Raw genomic sequence first — 22,282 nt, 5'->3', positions numbered from 1 at the left:
TCTGTCCTCTTTTCCTGCCAAAAGTCACCCCCCCAGCTGCTATTACCCCTGGAGGTGCCATTGCGGCAAATGGCACCTTTTTGGGGACGGGTACCTTCAGGAGAAGGGGGGGTAGTGTACATCCCACACCACCCTGGTCCCCAATTCCAGACTCCCCCTCAGCTGCTACGTTAAATGGGGGGGTGTTGGGGGGAGACATAAGAAATACTATGTTTAGTGTCACATCTAGCTTGTCCCTCCCTTTCTTCTACTTCAGATTAGAAAAAGGAAGCTTATTTGTACTGAGGAAGCACACTACAAATACGTATGGGTTTTTTTCTTTCTTATTTTATTTTCTAGCAGACGAGTTCACATAAAATTCCCCTTTTAAGTTAGTGATTCATACTTCCTGCAAGAAACTATTTCAAGGAGCAGCTTTGGTAAAGAATGGAATGAAACAACCAATAATAATAAAAAAACAAACCCAAATATATACCACAATCACAGCTGATTTGCAAACCAACACATTTCACCAAAATTGGGGGATGAAAAGAGGAAAAAAATCCACCAGGTCATCATTTTCTCAGTGCTTCAAGACATGACCCATCTTCACCATCCCTTTTCAAGTCTGTGCAGGTGTCAGAGCGAGTTGTCTTGCTAGAGAACAGGGAGTCAGCTTTACATGATCCGAAGACCCTGGATGGAGGACTCTAATGTCTACAGAAAGAGAGAGAGAACGAACAAAACATTAACCATGACAACTGGGTGTCAGCTGAAGTCCCATGACAGTGCAGAACGCTATACTGGACCCCAAATTCAGCAGAGAATTTGAGCTTTCATTAAAAGAACAAGAATGTTTCTAGTACTTACGGATAAGAAAATATGCCTTAAAGCAATATCTACTGAAAGATCAGAAGCTGGGGGCAGGGGAGAGGGTGAATAAGATTTCCTGTGGTTGGCAGCAGCAATGGAGCATCAATGGCTTGCCTAGCTCTTTGCCTCTCCCCAGTTTTGAGCTAAACACACATACAAATCAGAATTACGCAAAATACCGCATAAATTATGCAGGTGTGCATAATTTCCAAGTTGCAGGATTCAAGCTTTCTTGGCGCACATTTTGTTTTTTGCACAGCTTACGCAGGGCACTGATGAAGTGGCAAATGGCTGCCAATCAACACAGCCAGTGTGTGGTTCATACAACCAGGGGCCTTAAGACAAAACAATGGCAGAAAATGTTAGCATTCAGTTCCTCTGCTTGGAGAGCTGCTCCTGCCTGAAAGCTGGAATCTCAAGAGATGCAGCAGGAGAACAGAGACGCCTGCTGGTGAATCAATGCTCAGCTGCAAGCCGGAAAAAGGAAATGAAAGGCAACAAGGAGGCAGCTCGTGAAGAACAAGAGATATGGAAGCTTCGTTCCCAATTCAGTGCTTTAATGCAAGTATGGAAACAATACTCCAGTGCAAGAAGCACAATACTGTTTTTTATATATTCTTTCCCTGTACAGCCTTCAGTGTTCTTATGATTCCCCCCATCCCAACCTGCTGTGTAGAGATACCCAAGGAGCTGTACAGGCTATGTATGAACATAGGGCACTGCCTTATGCCATTTGTCCAACGAACCCAGTACTGTCTAGTCTGACTGGGAGTGGCGGGTCTCAGGCAGAGGCCTTTCGCATCAGTTGCTAGCTGAGATCCTTCCAGTGGGGAGATGCCAGTGAGTGAACCTTCTGCCTACAAGGTATGTGCTCTACCACTGAGCTATAACTCCTCCTGAACCGTATACCAAGTATTAAGCAACGGCATGCAATTTGGGGCAATTTCCCCCTCCCCTAACAGCCCCCCGCCATTCCCTGTTCCGCAATGTTCAAGAGGCCCCCCTCCTGACCACAGAAGCTTTTCAGGGTGTGTGCAAGAGGGGACAGAAAACTTCCCTTCCACAAACATCCTTAAATTAGGATCCAAGCCCTTGATTTCCAGTCCTAGTCTCATCTGGATTATTGCAGAAATCCAAGTAGAGACAGACTGGAGAACAAAGAAAGGAATTTACTAAGATTCCTAAAAAGGATAGAAGTGATCCCATTAACAACATTAGAGTAGCACCATCTGCCAAGTAAGCAGTTTTGGGAGGATGCTTATGAAGTCTGACAACACTGTCCTGAGGTCCGTAATGCTCATACAATTAGTCCTGGAGCTGGCCCACATGAGGTTAACTAAGGGGGTGGCATGGCTATTTTGGTACAGGCGTCGTCGCCAAGCATACCTTGAAATCCCAGATGGTCATTGCTCCATCAATGCCGGTGGTGCAGAACTTGCGACAATCCCGCTTGTCTACCTCATAAATAGACACTTGGCTGCAAAGAACAAAGAAACGGCTTTAATACTTGAAGGAGAAAGCGGGTGCAGTAGATTTATTTCAATATATGTAAGCACTAAACACTAGCTGTGTAAGAAACAGAACAGAAATCGTGTTGTTTTTCCTTCTGAACATACTGATCAAGTATAACCTTATCATGTCACAAGGGAGCAGACAGAATACATACGGCCTGATAAAACTGATTCCTCCAGCTACAACTATAACTGCAATAGTCACATTCATATTGGAACTACTTATTTCAAGTATTTATACCTTGCCTTTCTATATGAATAATGAAAGGCGGCTCACAAAATCAGGTGATCAGTGAACATACTGGTAAAACACACACACACAATAGATCAATAAAAGGATCTCAACACAATTTAAAAAACAGAGAAATGGTACCAGGATCAAGTTGGATGAGTCCTACCCAAGCTGGTGCCCCCTGGATGTGTTGTATGTCCCATACATCTAGAGGGCGCCAGGTTGCAAAAGGCTGAGTTAGATCATTTTTAAAAGCAGCATCCAGAAAAAGCTCACTGGGAGAAGACCGTCTTAACCGTGGCACCTACGTGATGCTGTTCTGATGCAGGGTCTCCAGAGTAGTATTGCGATCTTCCGTAGTGGCTCTCTTGTCCATGTTGCGGAAACGCTCCATGGCCGAAATATTGCGCTGGATGCTCTGCTTGGGAATGTCTAGCTTAGAGACGAAGGTGAGGGTGCCACGGTCATCACAGTTGAAGAGCATGGGGCAGCAATCATGGCCCTGTGAGAAACCAGCAGAGCGCTTCAAGTGAGTGCTTCAAATCGACCCATTATCTGCCCGGACCGTGAGCTCTGCCATCCCCTCTTTTGAAGGTGAAGTCTGGAAGCTAACAGCAGCTTTGAAGGGTGCAGTTCCCTTATGTGGAAAGCACTTCCACAAAGAAAACCCCTACAACCTTCCTGTGGATCACCAGAGTGTTGGAGTGGTTAGTGCTGGACTAGGAATGTGGGGAGGCCCAGTTTCAAGCGCCTGCTCAGCCAGGAAGCCCCCTGGGCGACCTTGGGCCCATCTCACTCAGACTAACCTACCTCGCAGGGTTGTTGCAAGGATAAAATAGGTAAGGGAGAACAATATATGCCACCTTGAGTTCTTTGGAGGAAAGGCAGGATATAAATGCAATAATGAACAAGCCAGCCAGCCAATGAACACACTGTAATCATGCATGTGTGTTTCACTGAGCATGCTGGGAAGCTGCAATTGGTCAAGACTTCTTGGCCCACGGGTTCTACCTGAGAATACAATAAAAATGATTGCGTATGCACAGTTTCCATGCTTTCCCCTACAGACAGTGCATGGGAACATCTGGACTGGGTCTAAGCCAGGAAAGAGTACCTGTACAGTCATCCTCGTGCAACTGAGACACTGAGGCTTTTGAACCGTGCAACTAGAGCCAAAAGCAGAACATTGACTCTGGGCAGTCCTGGCTGCCTTTTCCATGGCCGCAAATCAAAGAGAGAGAAGACACTTACGGCAGCCACCACGCTGTTTTCAGAGACAAACGACACACTCAGCAGTGGGAGGAACTCCGTCTTCAGTTGCGAGACCCTGAACCAAGACGACATGTTAATGATGCAGCACACCAGCTTTTGATTGTTTTAACAGTGCGTGGCTAAAAGTTATCACCCAATTTATTTCAGACAGAAGCTGGCATTACTCTGTTTCATGAGTGCCTTGGCTCACACAACCAGGTAATCAGGATTCCTCCTTGATGCTATAAACCAGGCAACTGCTTCTGATGTTCGGTGATCCCTTCATCCAAATCCCTGCTTGTCTTGCATTACAACCCAGATGCGGACTGCCTATATAGGATGTTACATGTGCAGGGCATGCAAGCATCAGCACACTGCGGAGGGATCCTGCCTGCAAGGAGGAGGGTTGGATCATGATTATGACCACCTTCAAGGACACTTGCCCTAAGGCCTGGCTCAGTTACTTACATCATGTTTTTGGAGGCATCTGCAACAGACACAGTACTATCATGGCTGACCCAGGCAAGGCGGTTGCCACTGGCAGAAAAACTGACACTGTGGACCCAGCCGCCACTTCCCGCACCACCAAATTCAGCCATTAGCTGTCCAAATGGCATTTTGGAGCCCCAGGGCGTGCTGGCCGGTTTCTCATCCACTTCCTTAATGTAGGCCGAAAACACCCTGCAAGCAAGAAGCACAAAGGAGAGTGAGGGGAAAAAACCCAGACCTGTCCATGTAGAAAAGCGGCCTTTCCCCCCCTCCCACAACATTGCTCATAGGTATCAAAGTTAGCAAACCAGCCTTAGAGAAAGCACCAGGATTTGATAACAATAAAGTTCATAGAACCTAACCTACTGCCATGATCATTCCACTTATCTTTCTTAACAGGAGTCATACAGATGAAGTATGACTAAAGAAAGTGGGGAGGAGGCAGGGAATATTTATTTATTATATATTTTATTTAAAAATATTTCTCTACTGCCTGTCATGTAACGTATATCCAGGTGGTATACAGCAATAAAACCATTATATAAAGATGTACATATACAATATAACAAAAACATACTAAAACATAGCCAGTGGTCATGACAGACAGACAGACATCACACATCAAATGATGAGGCGAATAAACAGGTCTTCAACATGCACTGGGACTGCATCACAGTTGCTGCATATTTCATTCCTGGGAAGAGCTTACTTTTTATTTCTATTTCTTTCTTATTTATGAATAAACAGTGACTGATGAGATGTTAAGGTAGACAGACTGCTTCTCCCACAGACCTCTGAACAGAAAATTGCAGGAAGGAAGGAGAAAAAAGGGGCCAACTTTTAGAGAGCCTGGTGCTATTGTTGCTATTTCACCTGCACAGATCCCACTGGTGTAACTTGGACTCAGCATGCCAATTGACACAGCCCCAATATGGACTATGGGTGCCAGCTACGCAGATTCAGCATGGCTGGGATTCACTAACACTTCCATCTGGAAGTGCCTTGCAAGCCACCAGTTCAAATATTCGGAAAGGGCATGTGGTACACTCTTCACTTGGATTGTACCACCTTCGAATTCAAATTGAGATAAGTTACATGTTTATTTAAACATCCTTCCATGTCAGAAAACCCCTGCATGTGGAAAGACAGCACAGAATAAAAGATTGCTTCTGGCATAAGTATGTACAGTGATAGGAGATTTCAATGTGGAAACACATCGAAACACTACATCCCCCCGTCTGCTTTGAAGTGGTACAGCCTCACTTTATCATGTATTTTTTCTTAACACTTGAATCTGCAGTAAGAGTACAATTCTAAGTGTGGGTACTCAGAAGTTAGACCCACTAAGTTCAATAGGCCCTACAGTTCAAGTGTGTATAGAATTGTAATCTAAGCCTCCTTTACCCAATGGCAACTCTTTTTGTGCTTTTTGCCTTCAGGCAACTCTTGCCACATAAATGTACCTGCCAAGGAACCCCTGGACTTTGGTCATGGAAAGCCAGGGCACTGCAGAGGGTTCTGGGGCACATTTGAGAGCACACATCATATGTGAATTGTCCAAGCCTGTTAGGCTTCACTGTTGCCTCTGATGAACCGAGTGCGAGTCCTTGAATATGCCCGATACGCTCCTGCAGCCACACACTGCAGTGCCAGGCAAGCTGCATTTCAAGAAATCTCATCTACCATGACTGCTCTTCGCTCTGAGGAATGCCCAACTAGCTTCCAGTGAATCCTGGAACAGTATGAAAACTACCATTCTACGGTGTATGTGACTGCTCCCATGGAAGGCACCCCTGATGTCAGAAATGCTCAATTATAGCAGCTGGTTAATACGACAGCCAGAAGAAGGGAGCCAGTGAAGGACAGCTGTTCTCCCATCAGCATGGCATATTAAATGTTTAAGTAAAAAAGGATTACTTAGTTTTACCCACAGTCAGAAGTGAACAGGGTCAGTATGGCTGTTTAATTTTAAGAGGGGGAGGAGAGAAGAAATTCCATCCGCTGCTAGTCAGCATGCCCTGTGTGTTGGAAAAAGCTGAAAGACTTTTTATTTGGCTGATCTCCAACGCAGTTACATACATTTAGATTTCCTCACTGCCTAGGACACCAGTGGTAATTTTCTCCATTCTGCTCGATAAAGAGGTCTGTGTTAACTCCAAAGCTTGCATACTTTTTCAACCAGTTAGACTGCAAACAGGAGATATGCTGAGGGAGCCAATGGACCCAAAACTTGAAAGACACAAAAACAAAGCTAGCCATTTAAAAACATCCTAAAAGAACAACTGAAGGACTCAACAGTGGCAGTGGGCTAAACTTAAGAGAGCCATTTGCAAAAGCCCAGGGAGACAACTTCTATTAATGTATGGAAATAGGGCATGGGAAATGAAAGGCAGAAAAATCTTTAATACAAGGCATGAATAAATCATTTTGAACCAGAAGAGAAGCTGCAGCTAACTGTGATTACAAAAAAGGGAATCCTTTAATTTAATAATGTTGCTTTTTATGGGACTTGAGTAACCCCCTCCAACAACTAGCCCTCTCTTCTCAGCATACAGCCTCCAGATTCGAAGGGAGCCAGAAAGCAGCTTTAATGCCCACAACGAGAGCTATCGTAAGATGGCATCAAACATTCCTCAGTACACTGGGAGTAACGGGATGAAAGATACGCTGAAAGGAGCCACAAGGCACTATCAAGAGCTGCCTCTTGAAAATCCCAGGAAATCCCAGGCGGCTTTCCTAACCAAGTCAAGAGCTTCAGCGCCTCCTCCTGAAGAAAGACGTCTCCTGCCCTGCAGAAGTGATGCCTTTTCAAACTCTGTCTGCAAACCTAGCAAAAGCCTCTATCGAAAGAGGCTCTCTGGTCACCTTTCTTTATACTAGACTTCCTCAACCTGGCGCCCTCCAGATGTGGGGGGCTGCAATTCCCATCACCTCCAGCCAGCATGGCCAATTTAATAACATTGGTTATTATTTAATAATGTTGGTTATCACCTCCAGCCACTGGCCATGCTGGCTGGAGATGATGGGAATTGCAGCCCCCCATATCTGGAGGGCACCAGGTCAGGGAAGGCTTTTTGAGTGGAGATCTCAAGGGGGGTAACAGCATAGGACTCAGCGATGGCCCCTACTTTGTAGAACTCCCTCCCAAGGGAGATCCCTGCCTGGCTCCACCATTAGCAGGTTGAGGTATCACTTTTTGCAGAGGGCCTCTGGACCACATTAGCATTCGCCGGCTTATGGATCCATCGCCTTTTTCCTCTTGTTGCCTTCATGAAGTGGCTGCTTTGTTGTTGTTTGAGGGGCAGAGAGACTGCAGCTCAGTGGTAGAGCACATGACTTGTCTGCGCAATGTTCCATGTTCAATTCCTGGCATGTCCAGGTTAAAAAAAAAAAAAAGGATCAGGTAGCAGGTGTTGGAGAAGACTCCCTGCCTAAGACTTCAGAGAGCTGCTGACATCAGAGCAGAAGACAGTACCAGGCAAGGTCGATGCTAGTGATTTTTAGTTTCCTCCACGCAAGCAGACATTATTTGGGGGCAAGGCAGGGGCCATTCACACCAACTGCTCCAAGCCAAATTCATCAGCTGCTACCTGGACCACAGAAGACTGGCCAGAATCCCTAAAATGGTAGCTGCCACCATAAGTAATTTTCACTCCTCACCAGACACACCACTAACCCCACTCCCAGGCACTTAGAGCAGAACAGCTTCTCAGTGGGCCTTGGGCATGTGTGTGCTCCAGCTATTTCAGCCTTCCCCAACCTGACACCCTCCGATGGCCAGGCTGGCTGGGAACTATGGGAGTTGCAGTCCAGCACATGGAGGAAGGCTGACTTAAGGCCTCTGCCTAACTCTTCTTAGGGGAGGGGCCATTGCTCAGTATCACAGAGCCCCTGCTTGGCATACAGAAGGTCCCAGGATCGATCCCCGGCATCTCCAGGTAGGGCTAGGAAAGAATCCTGCCTCCACCCCTGGAGAGACATTGCTGCCAGTCAGTGTCGACAATACCGGGCTAGATCGACCAATGGTCTGTCCCAGTAAAAGGCAGCTTCCTATGTTCTTCTACTCCCGAATACTTAACAATCTTCTCTGCATTGCCTGTATGGCTCAAAGGGTTCCGGGATGGCCTGGGTGGTTCCACAAGTACAGAGTGAGTTTCCCACTGTGGTGCTGCCTCCTTAGAGTAAAGAGCTCCTAGCTCAGCCAGGAGCAATTAAACGGCAAAGCCAAAGAACACCATCGCTGCAGCCTAGGGCTTCTCTGACAAGCCTACTACAGACAGACCCAAGCCCAGCTCAGGAGCTGCATGCAGACAGGCATGTAAGCTCCAGGAGACAACAGCAACAACATCTAGCCACTTGCGTTGTTCACTGGGGGCTAACTACATAGAACAAGGTGCCCAGTCCAGAAGTCTCAGGGGTGTGGGGAAGGGAAGGGGGAAATCAAATCAGAGCCGGATCAAAAGTTGTTGGAGGGGAAGGCAGGGAAGCTACCAGTACAGAAAACTCCAAGGTAACTGACAAGAACAATATACCGAGATGACATGAAATAAGCTTCAGGACAAGCCACATACAACATCCAATTAAAGATGACAGGATCTAGTGGGGATTTAAACAAGCTGGAACTTGTCCAGCATACTAAATGCCACCTTGCCTTCAGATGAGGGGTGTAACAAAATAGAGAACTTAACAATTTCTGCAAAACCAGAACAGCCACTGCACTCAAAGCAAGTAATTTTCATGTTTGAAAGAGCCAACGGCATTCGGCCAAAATGCGGCCAAACCTCTATTGCCATAAAGACACTAACTCTTTCAGAAGCAAAAGGTGATGAAACAAAACAGCTACACAGAAAGCAGCCTGAAAGACCACTCTATGATTATTCAGTGCGATTTGCCTCAATAAGCCAATCCAGTTTGGTTTATTTATATAGCACCATAAGGATATGTAGTGCTTTAGACTGACACAACCAAATAGATGCCTGCCTGAAGGAGCATACAATTTAGACTGTAGACTTCAACAGGGCATTGTGGAGAAAGAACAGGGGAAGAGAGAGTTGCAGGGGTAATACAAGAGTTTTGAATAGCCCAAAGGTGGTGCTGGTCCTCAAGATGCAGACAGCTCCAAACAGCAGAAGATGACTCTACATCACAAGAGGAAACTGAGAAACAGATCTGTCAGCTGCAGCACTGGCATACTTTTGCCACTGGTGTGAATGCTAATTAACCAAACCCCTTTCCCCTTTTGAAAGCTGGTCCTCGTTGCAGTCTTACCATCTGCTGGCAGAAGCATTACATGGGAAATCCATTTGCCTGTTGCTGCTGTTAATCAGTTTGAGCCAGCAACCCAAATCCACCCCAAAGTGCTTTGGCTTCTCTTACCTGCATTTGAAGTCACAGGATCCTGCTGCCAGCAAGACATTATTGGGATGCCAATCCAGGCTTAGGACAGTGGAGCGAATGGGCTTCTTAATGTGCTTGCTTACCCACCTAGAGAGGAGAAAAAGCAGTAAGAAACCTTTCGTCTTTGTCCTTAAGTTATAGAGTTGTCACTGCACCAGAAAAGCCATGCAGATATTCCACTTTTGCCACGGAACAGGCCTAAGGAGTGCAACTGGACTGTCTGAGTCCATTAACATTGTTCAAGGTAAGTCTTTTTACTGTTAACTTGTCACTTTTGCGGCCACTAACATTAGTTCGGTATTTGAAACCCACAACACACTGAAAGCAACCACATCAGTTCCACTCTCAAGTGCACACCGAAAGACTAAACAGCTCTTTGGGCAGATGGAGTGATGCTATGATTTTCTGGATTGTGGCCATAATGAGCCATTGACTCAATAGCAGTTTCACTCCCTTCAAAATAATTTAGAGAAAGATTTAGAAGCAGAAGCCTCAGCAGTTAAGAGCCCACTGATAATTAGCAAACTATATTTCATGCTGCTACACTGATTATAGAAGCAAGCAGTATATTGATGTTCTTAAATAAACAAACAAAGCCAAGGAATAGCCTAAGAGAAGTAGATTGGCGGCAGCCTGCTCACCAGTCATTTTCAGACTCAAAGTAGCACACGGATATGAGTCGCGCTCCACTTCCAACAGCAAATTTGTTCTCCAGGGGCGACCACTTCACAAAGGTGGCAGCTCGGTTGATCCTCAGAATCACCAAGGTTGGCTTCCACACGCCGTCCTTCTGACTCCAGACGTAAGCATTACGGTCAGCACCACAGGTGACAATGCGGTCACTCTTGGGGGCCCAGTCAATGCCTGCAATTTAGATAACATTTTTCTTTCTTTGTTGTCGAATCCCTGTTCATCACATAATGCAATCCAGAGCCACATCTCCTATTTGTTCTATTCCATTTACATCCTGGCCTGTCTTCCGAGATGAACTCCAGGCAGCGTATACGATGGGGTTCCCAGGTGGCCTCCCATCCAGGCACTCCACAGGCCTGCTTAGCTTCAGCAAAGTTGCTGCATCAGGTGCTTTCAGACCAGAGCTTTCGTCCCAAAAACAGATGCTAGCAATACACTTATTTGATCTTTAGTCACCATTTTAAGATCTGCACAGCCTCTATGTCCACATTCATCCAAGAGTAAGTTTACATGACTATATATGCCGAAGTAACACACTCCTTTATTTTATGCCCATTTTGTATTTATCTGATCCAAGGATAAAATGGGGGCTGAACCATGATCGGACTTTAGCAGGTCTACAAGGAAAGGGTGTCCTACAGCCATGGAGCAGCTACTGGATAACATCCCTAAGCACCCCTGTTAAATGACTGGAATTGTTAAGGGGACACCCCGGTCGATTTTTTATTGTGGTGAGACAAGTTAAGTTAGAAGTCAGTAGGTGGGCTTAAAATTTATGGCAATAACAAGCAGCAGCAGCAGAAGAAATATATGGCTACAGAACACTCAAAATTCCTGGATGAGGTAAACTATCCTGACATGAAGTGGCAAGTAAGTAACAGGCCCCAAACAACTGTCTCAAAATTCCTCTGTTCCTCCCAATCATGCAAACAAGTCCTTAAGTGAAAGATTTTATCTGGAAATGTCTCTCAGTCCGGAGACAGTTTTCTCAGAGAGCTGACAGTGGTCAGAAAGAGGGCTTGCTGCTTGTGATGTGTACCCTACACTCATTCCATGTTCACCTTTGGAAAACAGGTTTCACAGAGTTTCGTATTGTTTCAAAAGCCTGCAAAGGCTTTTGACAAAAGAATGCGACAAAAGTAGTTATGTATGCACACCATGGAAAAGTATGCCTCTTTCAAAGTCCTTTCTGTCTTCAGCTAAAGAAGAAGATGGGCTCTTATTAAAGCAGAATTTAGAAGCATCTTCCACCGTTTGGATTCCAAGAATCATCTCAAGATATTGCAGTGTTCAAGCCTCCCCTCAAATTTAGGCATCAGGTATAGAGGTCTGACAATGTGGTTCAGTCTCACAAAGCACTATGGTTGCAAAGTCAGATAGCTGAAAATGTATAGGCTGTAAACAAGGTTTACAATGTTTGCTTTGTGACTGCATATTAAGTTGTGCAATCAACAAAATACAAATCAGTGTGAAGGATGTATCCAATTATAATATAAATACACACATTTGATGTGCTGATTATTAAGGAGGAGTCCTAGCTCAGTGTGATAGGGTACATGCTTTGCATGCAGCAGGTCCCAGGTTTGATCCTCAGCATTTCCGGTAGAGCTAGAAAAGAATCCTGCCTGAAACCCGGCGAGCTACTGCTGCCAGTCAGTGTCAACAATACTGGGCTAGACAGACCAAGGGTCTGACTCAGTATACAGTAGCTTCCTATGTTCCTAAATCACAAACCTGTTTCTGATACTACTGTTTCAATTAATATTTTGGTTGCGTAAGATAGGAGGCTGTACAGAAATGTTTCTAAGCAACCCTTTGGAGAAGAATCATAGCTCAGTGGTAGAGCAGAAGCTTTGCATGCAAAAGGTCCATGGTTCAATCCCTGACATCTCTCATTAGGGCCGGGAAAGACTTCTGTCTGAAATCCTGGAGTGCTGTTGCCTGTCAGCCTAGACAATATTAAGCTAGATGGACTCAGTCTAAGGCAGTTTGCTCTGTTCCTGTTTTCCTAGCTGTACTTTTCACCCAATAAAATGTTACCTTACCAGATCCTGCTCCCTTCAGAACTAACAACGCAGCCCCCTCTAAGGGCATGCTGGCTATGGTTGGCGGGGCCTTCTACTTTCTGGGCATAGGTTATTTCAAAGGAAAGAATCCTTTCACTTATGCCAGCGTGGACTCATCATGTAGTACCTACTAAAAATATATATTTATACCTTCCCTAATATATTACTAGGGAAATTCTCCAAGTGTAGATCCTTGTGTAGGCAAAGCAGCAGGACCCATACGCTAGGGGGAGATATCAACAGGCTCAGGGGAAATCCAAGTTTTGCAAAGGTACAAAACACCTTTAGACAAAAAAAAAACCCTAAGAGGAAGGGAACCCCAAACAGCCCAGTGAGGACTGGGCATGCTCTGAGGCCATGGAACGCTGACTGTATGGGAAGGAGAGAAAGGACAGAGAATGGAATGGCGTATCCTGGAAATGGGGATGGCTGGCTGGAACCCTGAACAGGAGCACCCACACTGCCACATGTTGTCCCTTCCCTAATATTACTCCATTTGAAATTTTAAAAGCAAATTGTACTTTCAGAAACAAAAGAAGAATCAGCCATAAAACTGGAGCATGAGATGCACAAAAAGAATTCAAGAGACATTTTTTTTTAAATTTAACATCCCTCCAAAGATTCATGTTGGGGTCCTTATAAGAAAATTCTATAAAGATCTTGGTGTTTCAAGATGCCTGTAAAACGACTTCAGCTTCTTGCACAGCACCTTCATTTCACCATAAAAATGGTAAATATATTAACTTCAGTAACATGCAGAAAAAGCAGAGGGCATTTTGATTCATAATGCCACTAAAGCCATGAAGCGCCTCAGTAAAGGACAAGGTCTTCGCATACTCAAAGTAAAGGACAAGGCCTTTGCATACTCAAAGTGCTTAAGCGCTTAGATGTGCGTTAACTACAGATGTGGTTGTGAACTTGCCAACGTAAACTTTAACTGTGCCTCTGTCCATATAGTTTTGATGAGTGGGCAAGACCCCTACTGAATATAGAACAGCTGCCTGCAAACCTCCCTGGCAATTCTATTTAGACTGTATCCACACTGCTTGGTAAATGCTTCCATAATCTTGGGCTGTAGCACATTGTACCTTTCCTTTTGAAGACAGCCTTCTTCAAAATCAACTTCTCTTTTAAAAGGCTAACAGTGCAATCCACTCAACACGTAAGGAAGAAAAGAAAAAGGGGGGGAAAGACTGGCTTAATCTTAATTGCAAGCATTCCTGCTTAAATCACTTGAGGATCACAGCCTAAAGCCAAGAAGTTAGCCCAAAGCAGAGCAACCATGTCCAAGTGACAGGCAGCTTCTTTTCTTAGATTTTAATTGGAGCCCCGCAGATTATGTTCACTTAAGCTTGCATGACTACCAACATGACAAGGATTTTGTTAAACCCACATATGTAGGATTTTTTTTTCTACCACTGTGTTTTAGAACCTGAACTTTCTAATAAAAAAAAAAGATTTCCTAGCTCATGATTAGAGAGTACCAAAATAGAAGGCAAGTAAAGCTAGGGCAGAGGTGTCCTGAGCGATGGAACAAATCCATTTGCCTTAGTAAGATGTTATTTCTGATCTAAATATGGCAATTTAAATGTAAGGCTCTTCCACATCTTCCTAGGGTCTAAAATAATGCAATGTGATCTCCCCCTCTGCCCTCAGCATAAAAGCTCCAACTTGTCCTTTGTGATGTATTTCAAGAATGCAGAGTTGCCTCACCAATACTATTACAATGTCTTTGTCTTTGTGCCAGACTCTTCCTTCAAGGAGCCCAGGGTGGCTTAGATGGGCTTATCCAATTTTTTTGTCACAACACTTCTCAGAGGGAAGCTTGGCTATGTTACAATACGTGAAATGGAGGCACAGCAAAGCTGTACCAAAAACACACACAATATATTAAAAGTTTACATTAATGACTTCCGAATGAAAGCCACACTGTTTTAAACAAACAATTTAAACTCAGATATAACAAAATGTTAACATTAGCAAAAGCTTTCCTGTACAAGAAACGGAACCTTGTTGCTGCTTGCTATGCACGATCCTTTCACCTATGTGAATTCTGCCTAAATGACAGAGTGGAGAAAAGAAGACAACTTTGTCCTAGATTCTGCTGCTGCTAAATTGGCTTCCTACAGTAGAAGGGAAGGGAAGGGAAGGAGTCGCTATAGCCCAAAACTATAGCAGTTTTTATCACTTACCTAACAGTAAGCTCTTAGCAGCTACAGCATAGCACTTTGGATCTGCCACCAACTTACCCCAATATACCTCCCTGGACTTCTTACACCGGCATAGAAAATACCCTCATGTAGGAGGCAGGATCTGGTCAACAGCACATCACTGAGCAAAACTTGTCGTAGATCCAATAACACTACCCCTTTAAAGCTCCCAGGCATGACTGCTTGCTCTTCCTTCTGTCTCCAATGAAAGGCAGCACAGCCTGGAGAAGAATCTCTGTAGGCCAGGGTCCTGCCCTGCCCCTTCTTATCCTGCCTCAGCCTGCTGCTCCTGCTTGCTGTTACAAGTCTGCTGGCCAGCAAGATTGTTTGCTGCACCTGAAACAGCAGCAGAGGTACCATGGAAGCCTCCTCTGTCAGGGATGCTTTGACTTAGATTCCTGCATTCAGCAGGGGATTGGACTTGATGGTCTTATAGGCCCCTTCCAACCCTACTGTTCTATGATTCTCCCCACCCCACCCCCGCCATTCAAGGATCCCTCAAGGAGGAGTGGGTTTCTGGAGAAATGGGCAAGAATAGGGTCTGGTGGGACCCAAAGAAAACTGGCAGTTTATTACATATGTGCACTCCAGCATATTAGGAAGCAGACTTGTGTTTGGGTATGACTCATGTTTGGACTAGTGCACACATCTGCAGTCTGCCAAGGCATTTTATGTATCTATGAAACATATATACCACCTTTCAACTTTCAATCACAAAGTGGCGTACATCAAGAATTTAACCCTATTTCATAAGAAAATAAGCTTTTACAGAGGAATGGGCCACATCTCCTGGAAAAGAACACCTCCCTCAAATTAGTCACATGCAGGCATAGGAATTGACAGAGGTTCTCAATAGAAACACCTGGATGGGAACAGCTCAAATGACGATGTGACAATTCTATTGTTTTATTCAAAATGGGAAGGAGTAACATACTACACAGTGTTGTCTACCTCATCTCAGCTTGAGATGATTCAAAATGGAAGTTCAAAATGGCTTTACATGTGCAACTGAAACTCTCCACCTCTCCTAAGGCCCAAGACAGGATCTACTGTGGCCTTACCTGTGATATGTCCATTGTGTTCTTTCAGTTCATGAGCTTTCACCCACTGATTCCCACTCTTCTTATAGATGTGAACTTCATGGTTATTAGGACTAATGGCAATCTCTGGCAAGACAAATTGATTAGCATAAGGAACACTTTCTTTAAAACTGAAAGGGTAAGAAGCATCATCTGTCCCAAATCTATCAGCTCATAGTTTATTCATAAAACTGATGAGGAGTCTTCCCAGCTCAAAGAGCACTCGATGTAACGTAAAGAGCATAAAAATGGTAAACGCTGAATAAAAGTAGAACCCAAAACAGCCCAAAAGCAGAACATTTAAAATAGAAGCAGCAATATAAAATTGATCCAGCCAAAGATTTAACCCAAGCCATCAAATGCCTAGGAGAAAAGGAAGACTTACTTTAAGAGTTAAACTACACATTATACAGCTACACGTAGTATAAACCTATAAACCTGTCGGCTGCTTCTTCATTGTAAAGCAGCATAAAGAAAGGGTGATTTGCAGCAGACAAGGTCTGGTGAGGGGCTTAACCCTTCCCCTACCAGAAGCATGGAGGGAAAAATGCACCCAGAGCAGGAGTTACAAGGGAAAAACAGCAGGTGGTGAATAGATTGAGCAACCCGCCCCTAGTTGCTGCTTCCACTGCAAATTGCTCCCTCCCAATGCTGCTTTGCAACAAGAAAAGCTGCCATCGGGATTATATTTGCATGCACCATAATCTTTAGTATAACCCGAATACTAGCAGCCCAAATAAGCTGCATGTATACAGCCTCCCCCACTCACTAAATTTTAGTACATAACCTCAATTACTGGCAGCACTAACTTTTCAGCAGAGCATCAAATAAAGAGCTGCCTGGTTATATGAATTCAGTAACTGAGTTTATTGCAGGATCTGATAATTCATGCAAGTTTAAAAAAGATAATCATCAAATGGTTTGAAATATTTTCTTCAAACTGTGTGTGTGTGTGTGTGTGTGTGTGTACACGCACGCACGCACACACACACACTTGAAGTCTACTGGGTCCCCTAATTAATTTGGATTAATGTTGACTGTGTGTATCAACTGTATCCGACGTCTGATTCTTGTGTTATGTTTGATGTGACTGGATGTTACAATAAAAATGTATTTTTAAACAAAGGTAACCATCAAGAGGATACTCACGAGTTCGATCTCGGTTCCAGGCATGGCAGGTTATTGGCTCTAGTAAGAACTGGTGTAGAGACATTTTGAACAAGAAATGGCCTTAAAGATTCAAGGGGATGAAGCTGAAAGGAATAAACAGCAATGCTTGAAATTAGATGTTGCCAACTTTGTTTCTATCAAACATTAAACACATCTGATAGAATCACAGCAAACACAACAGATATGAAACTGGATTGCTTACATCCTGATCGCTTAGGACTGGTAAAACAGAAAGGTTTCATACACACACACACAAAAAAATTCAGTCACTAAAAGAAATCCCTGTTATCTTGGCCTCTTATTATGCATCCATATAAAACTGTTCAGATGCCTAAGTAAAGATGCAATTATCTAAGGAGCACAGTGGTGACTATAGCATCTTCATTTGTGCACATGGGCATCGAATTCCAAGCAAGTGTGCTTAAGACCACAGCCTCAGGAAAACTCACAGGACCATGCATTTATAGGACATGCCAACTTTTAAGTGGGAAACTTATTTTGACATTATTTATTCAGTGACATCACTGTGCAATAACTTAAGCCAGAAGGCAGAGCCCTACCCTGAGAACATCCAGATCTAAAATTTCAAGAGGAAAGGAGACAAGTTTAGTATCATAACCAAGAGACTCCACTGAGTCATCACACCTGAACATTTAAGAGAACTGAATCAACTTAATGTGTATGTCAAGTCAATGACTCTTATGGATTGGAACGTGCACCGAAATCACAGCATAATGGGTCCAAAGTCATGATGGGGCAGTTAAGTAATCTATAATGATGAAAAACAAGACCCTATCTCTTCTCCCCCTACTTCCCAAACAGCCTCCCTACATTCTTGCTCAACTGCGTAGCCATTAAGCACTTAAAGAAAATGCTTTTCCATTGCGTACATTGAAGAAAAACACTAGTGATGTCATCTCAAGACATCCACACCCACTGGAGTACAACATATCCAAATTTAGCTGTGTTGATGAAGGTGTAATTTACAGAGCAAAGTAAAAATTCAGACAAAGCGAGAAACAAATGAAAGCTAAGAAATTAAAGGAAAAACTACTTTTTCTTTTTTACAAATTCAGATAGACAGTTTATCATGTGTATTACAATCACAGAATCATAGACTGAATCACAGATTCATAGGGTTGGAAGGGGCCTACAAGACCATCGAGTCCAACCTCCTGCTCACTGCAGGAAGCCTGATTCCCAGGTGGTCTCCCATCCAAGTACTAACAAGGATTTTAAGTATTTATACTATTAAAGACAGAGTTTTCCAAAGTGTATTATAAAAAGGAGAAAAATGGAAACAGCTTGCTAGCAGCTGCCATTATCTTAAGCACACCTTGATCTTTGTAGCTTGCCCCTCCTGCCCTCAACAAGTGAAAGGGAAACTCAGCCAAGTTTGTGGTGTTTGAAATATGAATATATGAGGCTCTCTTATACAAAGCCAGATTCTGGGCCAATCTAGCAGAGTGTTGTCTACTCAGACAAGCAGTAGCTCTCCAAGGTCTCAGGGGCATCTTTCATTGAATGTGGATCCTTTTACGTGCAGGGCATATGCACGGCAGCCAAGGACAAAACTAGATGGGGCAGTGGCAACCACGGTTTTGTCTAATCACACACCAGACCCACTGACATACAAAGATAACTGAGCAGTGGGGTCCAATCGAGAGAAGGGAGCTGAACCCTCACTTGCTTTCCCACCCTACAGTCACCCAAAGTACTTCTACCCCAGCCCAGATCCAATACCAGAAGCAAGCCAGTTTGGAAGAAAAATTGCTGAGACAAAACAACTGCAGAGAGGTATTATTAAGCTCCCATCACTTGCATGCCCTTTTGATGTTAAAATCAGACAAACACACACACAGCTTCACACATGAATGGGGCAGACACATAATTAAACAAAAACTCTCTTCTGCCACCACTACAAGATTTTAAAACCTCAACTCATCTCACCACAATCCCAGCTATCCAAAACAGAATGTTTACATTGCTTCCCAAAGAGGCTCGGTCTTGAATTCTGGAAAGTGTTCAGTTGGGAAGGAATGTCATGGGGCTTACAGTTTTAATTTGGAGTAGGAAAGCCTGCGTTAGCTCTTCTGGACGTTGTAAACATACATAACATTGACAGTTGCTCATGTCTGAGATACAAAGCAGCGTGTTTCAGTCCAAATTCTACCTTGAAAACTTATTCCAGATCACATACTTTCACTTAAAACTTGGCAAGTGTGAAGTTGGCACCATCACTGTCATTCAATATTATTAAAATTTGGAAACCACGGCTTATTGCTATCAAACCATCTGAATCTCTTCCCAAACAGGAAATATTGTTGCATTATAAAACACACACACATGTATTTTCTTACTAAGATTATTCAGTTCTTCCAGATAATGAACTCAAACAGAGCAAACCCTTACACTATGTAGTCCAGTCCTCGAAGACAGGGATGCTGCAAGGGGAGCTGTAATGTGTCTGTGCACTGAGATGTACTCCGCTCCCACAAGGAACCTTGCAGTACACAAGCCTTCCTTCCACACACATGCCATACCTGTCATGATGTTGGGCAATAACAAAATAATACACAGTACTATTTCCTTCCTCTTCCCTGTTCCCAAAAATTGATTATGAAAGAGCCATGGGTGGGGGGGAAGCAGGGAGAAAGAGGGACAGCTAACACATTACATACTATGGTCGCAATCCTATGTGTACTTTCCTGGGTGTACACCCCATTGAACCCAGCATGCCTTATTTCCAAGTAAATATGAATGTGTTGTAACAGCTTCATTCAAAAGACAGTTACCATTGCTCACGCACATGCAGTTTGTGGCATCATAACACAGAATCATAGAATAGTAGGGTTGGAAGGGGCCTACAAGGCCATCGAGTCCAACCCCCTTCTCAATGCAGCAGCCAGCAGAAGGGAATAAGAGCACAGTCAGGGAACATACAACCCAACTGCCAGCACTCGGAGGAGTGTGATGTGATGAAAGTTGATGGGAACACCCACAATGACCTAATGAGAACCTGAGGGAGGGGAGGTGGATACACGAACCCAGAGCAATGCCAGGTGTCGCAAGGGGTAGAAACAGGCTCCGTGTAATTGCATTTGGTTTATGTTTTTTTTAACGCAAGTCAGTTTGGGGATCCTTCTGGTCAAATAGCGAGACAGAAATCAAACAAACCAACATAACAATTTATTCTGGAAGAAGCGTCTGCTAGCCTTGTATTTAACCATAGGCTTGCCATAGGTGACAAGGAATTAGATGCAGGCAAATGGGCTGCAAGAGGAGGATCAGATCAGTTTATCCCTCCCCATTCCAACAGCCTCCTGTGTGTCTGTGCTAGGCGAAGAGGAGGGGAAGCTCTCTCCTCCATGCCCAGCACAGAAACCAAGCCTGTAAATGTTTTTGCTTGTCTGCTTTTTACCCATAAGAAGGTCCGACAGACAGAATGCTCTGCACCTCCTCTGCCAACCCTCTTATGAGTAAAAAGCAGGCCAGTAACGTCTGAGGGGTTTTTTACAAGGCTAAGGCTCCATGGACTTGAGCCCGCTTTGTCAATATATTATACTCTTACTCCTGTTATTGTTATTAACAATACAGCACCATACATATATACAGCCCCTGACAGAGTTACATATGGAAAGACAGTCAGGTCACTCCTCTCAAAGGGCTTAAAATGGGGGGTGGAGGAAAGGGATGGCTGTGGGAAAAATGCAGCTCATAGTGTTTATAGCTCCAGCTGGGAATGAGGTTTCATAAGAACATAAGATCATCATCACGGCGATCACTCGTGACCGAGTAAGATTGTCTTCCAAAGATAGAGTCTATATAGATAACTCTTTAAAAGGATTAGACAGATTCATAGAAGATCGGTCAATCAACACATTAATCTCTAGCAGTGGGTCTGCAGGTGGCTGTAAAGGCCGATTCTGGATCTACACAGCCTTCCACAGTGAGGACATAGGTTTCCAGGTGGAGGCGGGCATGGTGAGGGTTTGCTTGACGTGCCTTCCGCTGAGCTCATTTCTCCCTTTCGCTCTCGCTCGCTCTGAAGAGCCATGCTGGATCAAACCAAGGGTCCATCTAGCCCAGCATTCTGTTCATACAGTGGCCAACCAGCTGTCAACTGGGCACCCACAAGCAGCACTCAAGTCAGGAACAGGGGCAGCACCCTCCTGCCCCTGTTCCTGAGCAACTGGCGTACGCAGGCACACCATCTCGGATACTGGAGGGAGCACATAGCCATCAGGACTAGTAGCCATCCACAGAAGGGAATAAGCTCATAAGAACATAAGAAGAGCCACGCTGGATCAGACAGAGCATCAAGTCCTCAACACAGGACTCTGGGCCAGTCACTCCCTCTCCACTTAACCTACCCTGCAAGGTTGTTGGGGGAGTCCTATGGGGAGGAAAGAACCATGCACGCATCCCCTTGCGCTCCTCGGAGGAAAGGTGGGATGTGCATACAGTAACTCAATAAATCAGTACACACAACAAAGAAACGTAAGAAAGAAACTTAAGGAATCAGCGCACGAAACAAATAAATGTGTGCGCCTTTTTTGAAAAATGTGGCGGTTGGGCTTTTTTTAAAAGGGGCCTATTACAGCCCCGCGAAGCCGCTGCCCCCGCCTTGCTCCCAGCGGGGGATGGGGAAGGGAGGGCGCCCAGGGTGCGCAGGGCAGGGGCGGATCCTATTCTGCCCCCTCAAAGAATTATTCCCCCAGGGGGGGCTCTGCTCCCTCTCCCCCGCCCCTCATAATGGCGGATAAGGGGAAGGCAGGATTAGCCCCTCCGCCTCCGTCCACTCACCTTCCGGGCCTGAGGGAAGCGAGGCTCGCGGACTCTGGTCAGTCAACGCGACTCCGCCTCAAGCGCGGCTCTCCGAGGAAGTGGGGGGGAGGCGCGGCCGCCAAGCAGGGCCCGGCTCAGCGCCAGTGACGCCACCGCCGCGCCTGCGCATAGGCTCCCCCCGGGCGCCGCCGCGCCTGCGCCACCGCAGCGTCACCAACGGCCGCCGCCCCTTCGCGAGCGCGCGATGGGCGCCCCTCAGTCGGCGCCGCGCGGCTCGGAGGGAGGAGCCGGGCCTCTGCGTCCGCTCACTGCGCCTGCGCGAAGTGCCGCGCTCGGGGAGAGGGAAGGCTCGCCCGGCGTTCTGTTACTTACTGCGCTTGCGCGAAGGACTGGCGCGGGCAGGAGGCCGCGGAGCCGCTGCCCGCTGTCCTCTCACCGCGCCTGCGCGGATGGGAGCAAGGGGTGGGCGGGGGGCTGAAGTGAGTTTCAGGCAGTGCGCCTGCGCGGATGGGAGCAAGGGGTGGGCGGGGGGCTGAAGTGAGTT

The 22,282-nt window shown here is 45.3% G+C and overlaps 1 protein-coding gene across 1 annotated transcript; it reads right to left on the bottom strand.

Annotated features, from left to right (window-relative positions):
• Positions 1-505: 505 nt before the first annotated feature.
• ARPC1A (actin related protein 2/3 complex subunit 1A) lies at positions 506-21,880 on the bottom strand. Its single transcript, XM_084818327.1, has 10 exons — positions 21,757-21,880; positions 16,930-17,033; positions 15,763-15,867; positions 10,374-10,596; positions 9,712-9,819; positions 4,315-4,527; positions 3,847-3,922; positions 2,904-3,097; positions 2,239-2,329; positions 506-696 (listed from the first exon to the last, which is right to left on the bottom strand). Exons 2-10 carry the CDS (start codon positions 16,991-16,993, stop codon positions 658-660), a joined length of 1,113 nt encoding a protein of 370 aa, XP_084674453.1. The 5' UTR covers positions 16,994-17,033; positions 21,757-21,880; the 3' UTR covers positions 506-657.
• Positions 21,881-22,282: the final 402 nt, after the last annotated feature.

Source organism: Heloderma suspectum, chromosome 12 (genome assembly GCF_057233095.1).
Source record: "Heloderma suspectum isolate Gila_16-S chromosome 12, 16-S_ref, whole genome shotgun sequence".
NCBI classification, from domain to species: Eukaryota; Metazoa; Chordata; class Lepidosauria; order Squamata; family Helodermatidae; genus Heloderma; species Heloderma suspectum.
This window is presented reverse-complemented; position numbering and strand designations above follow the sequence as displayed.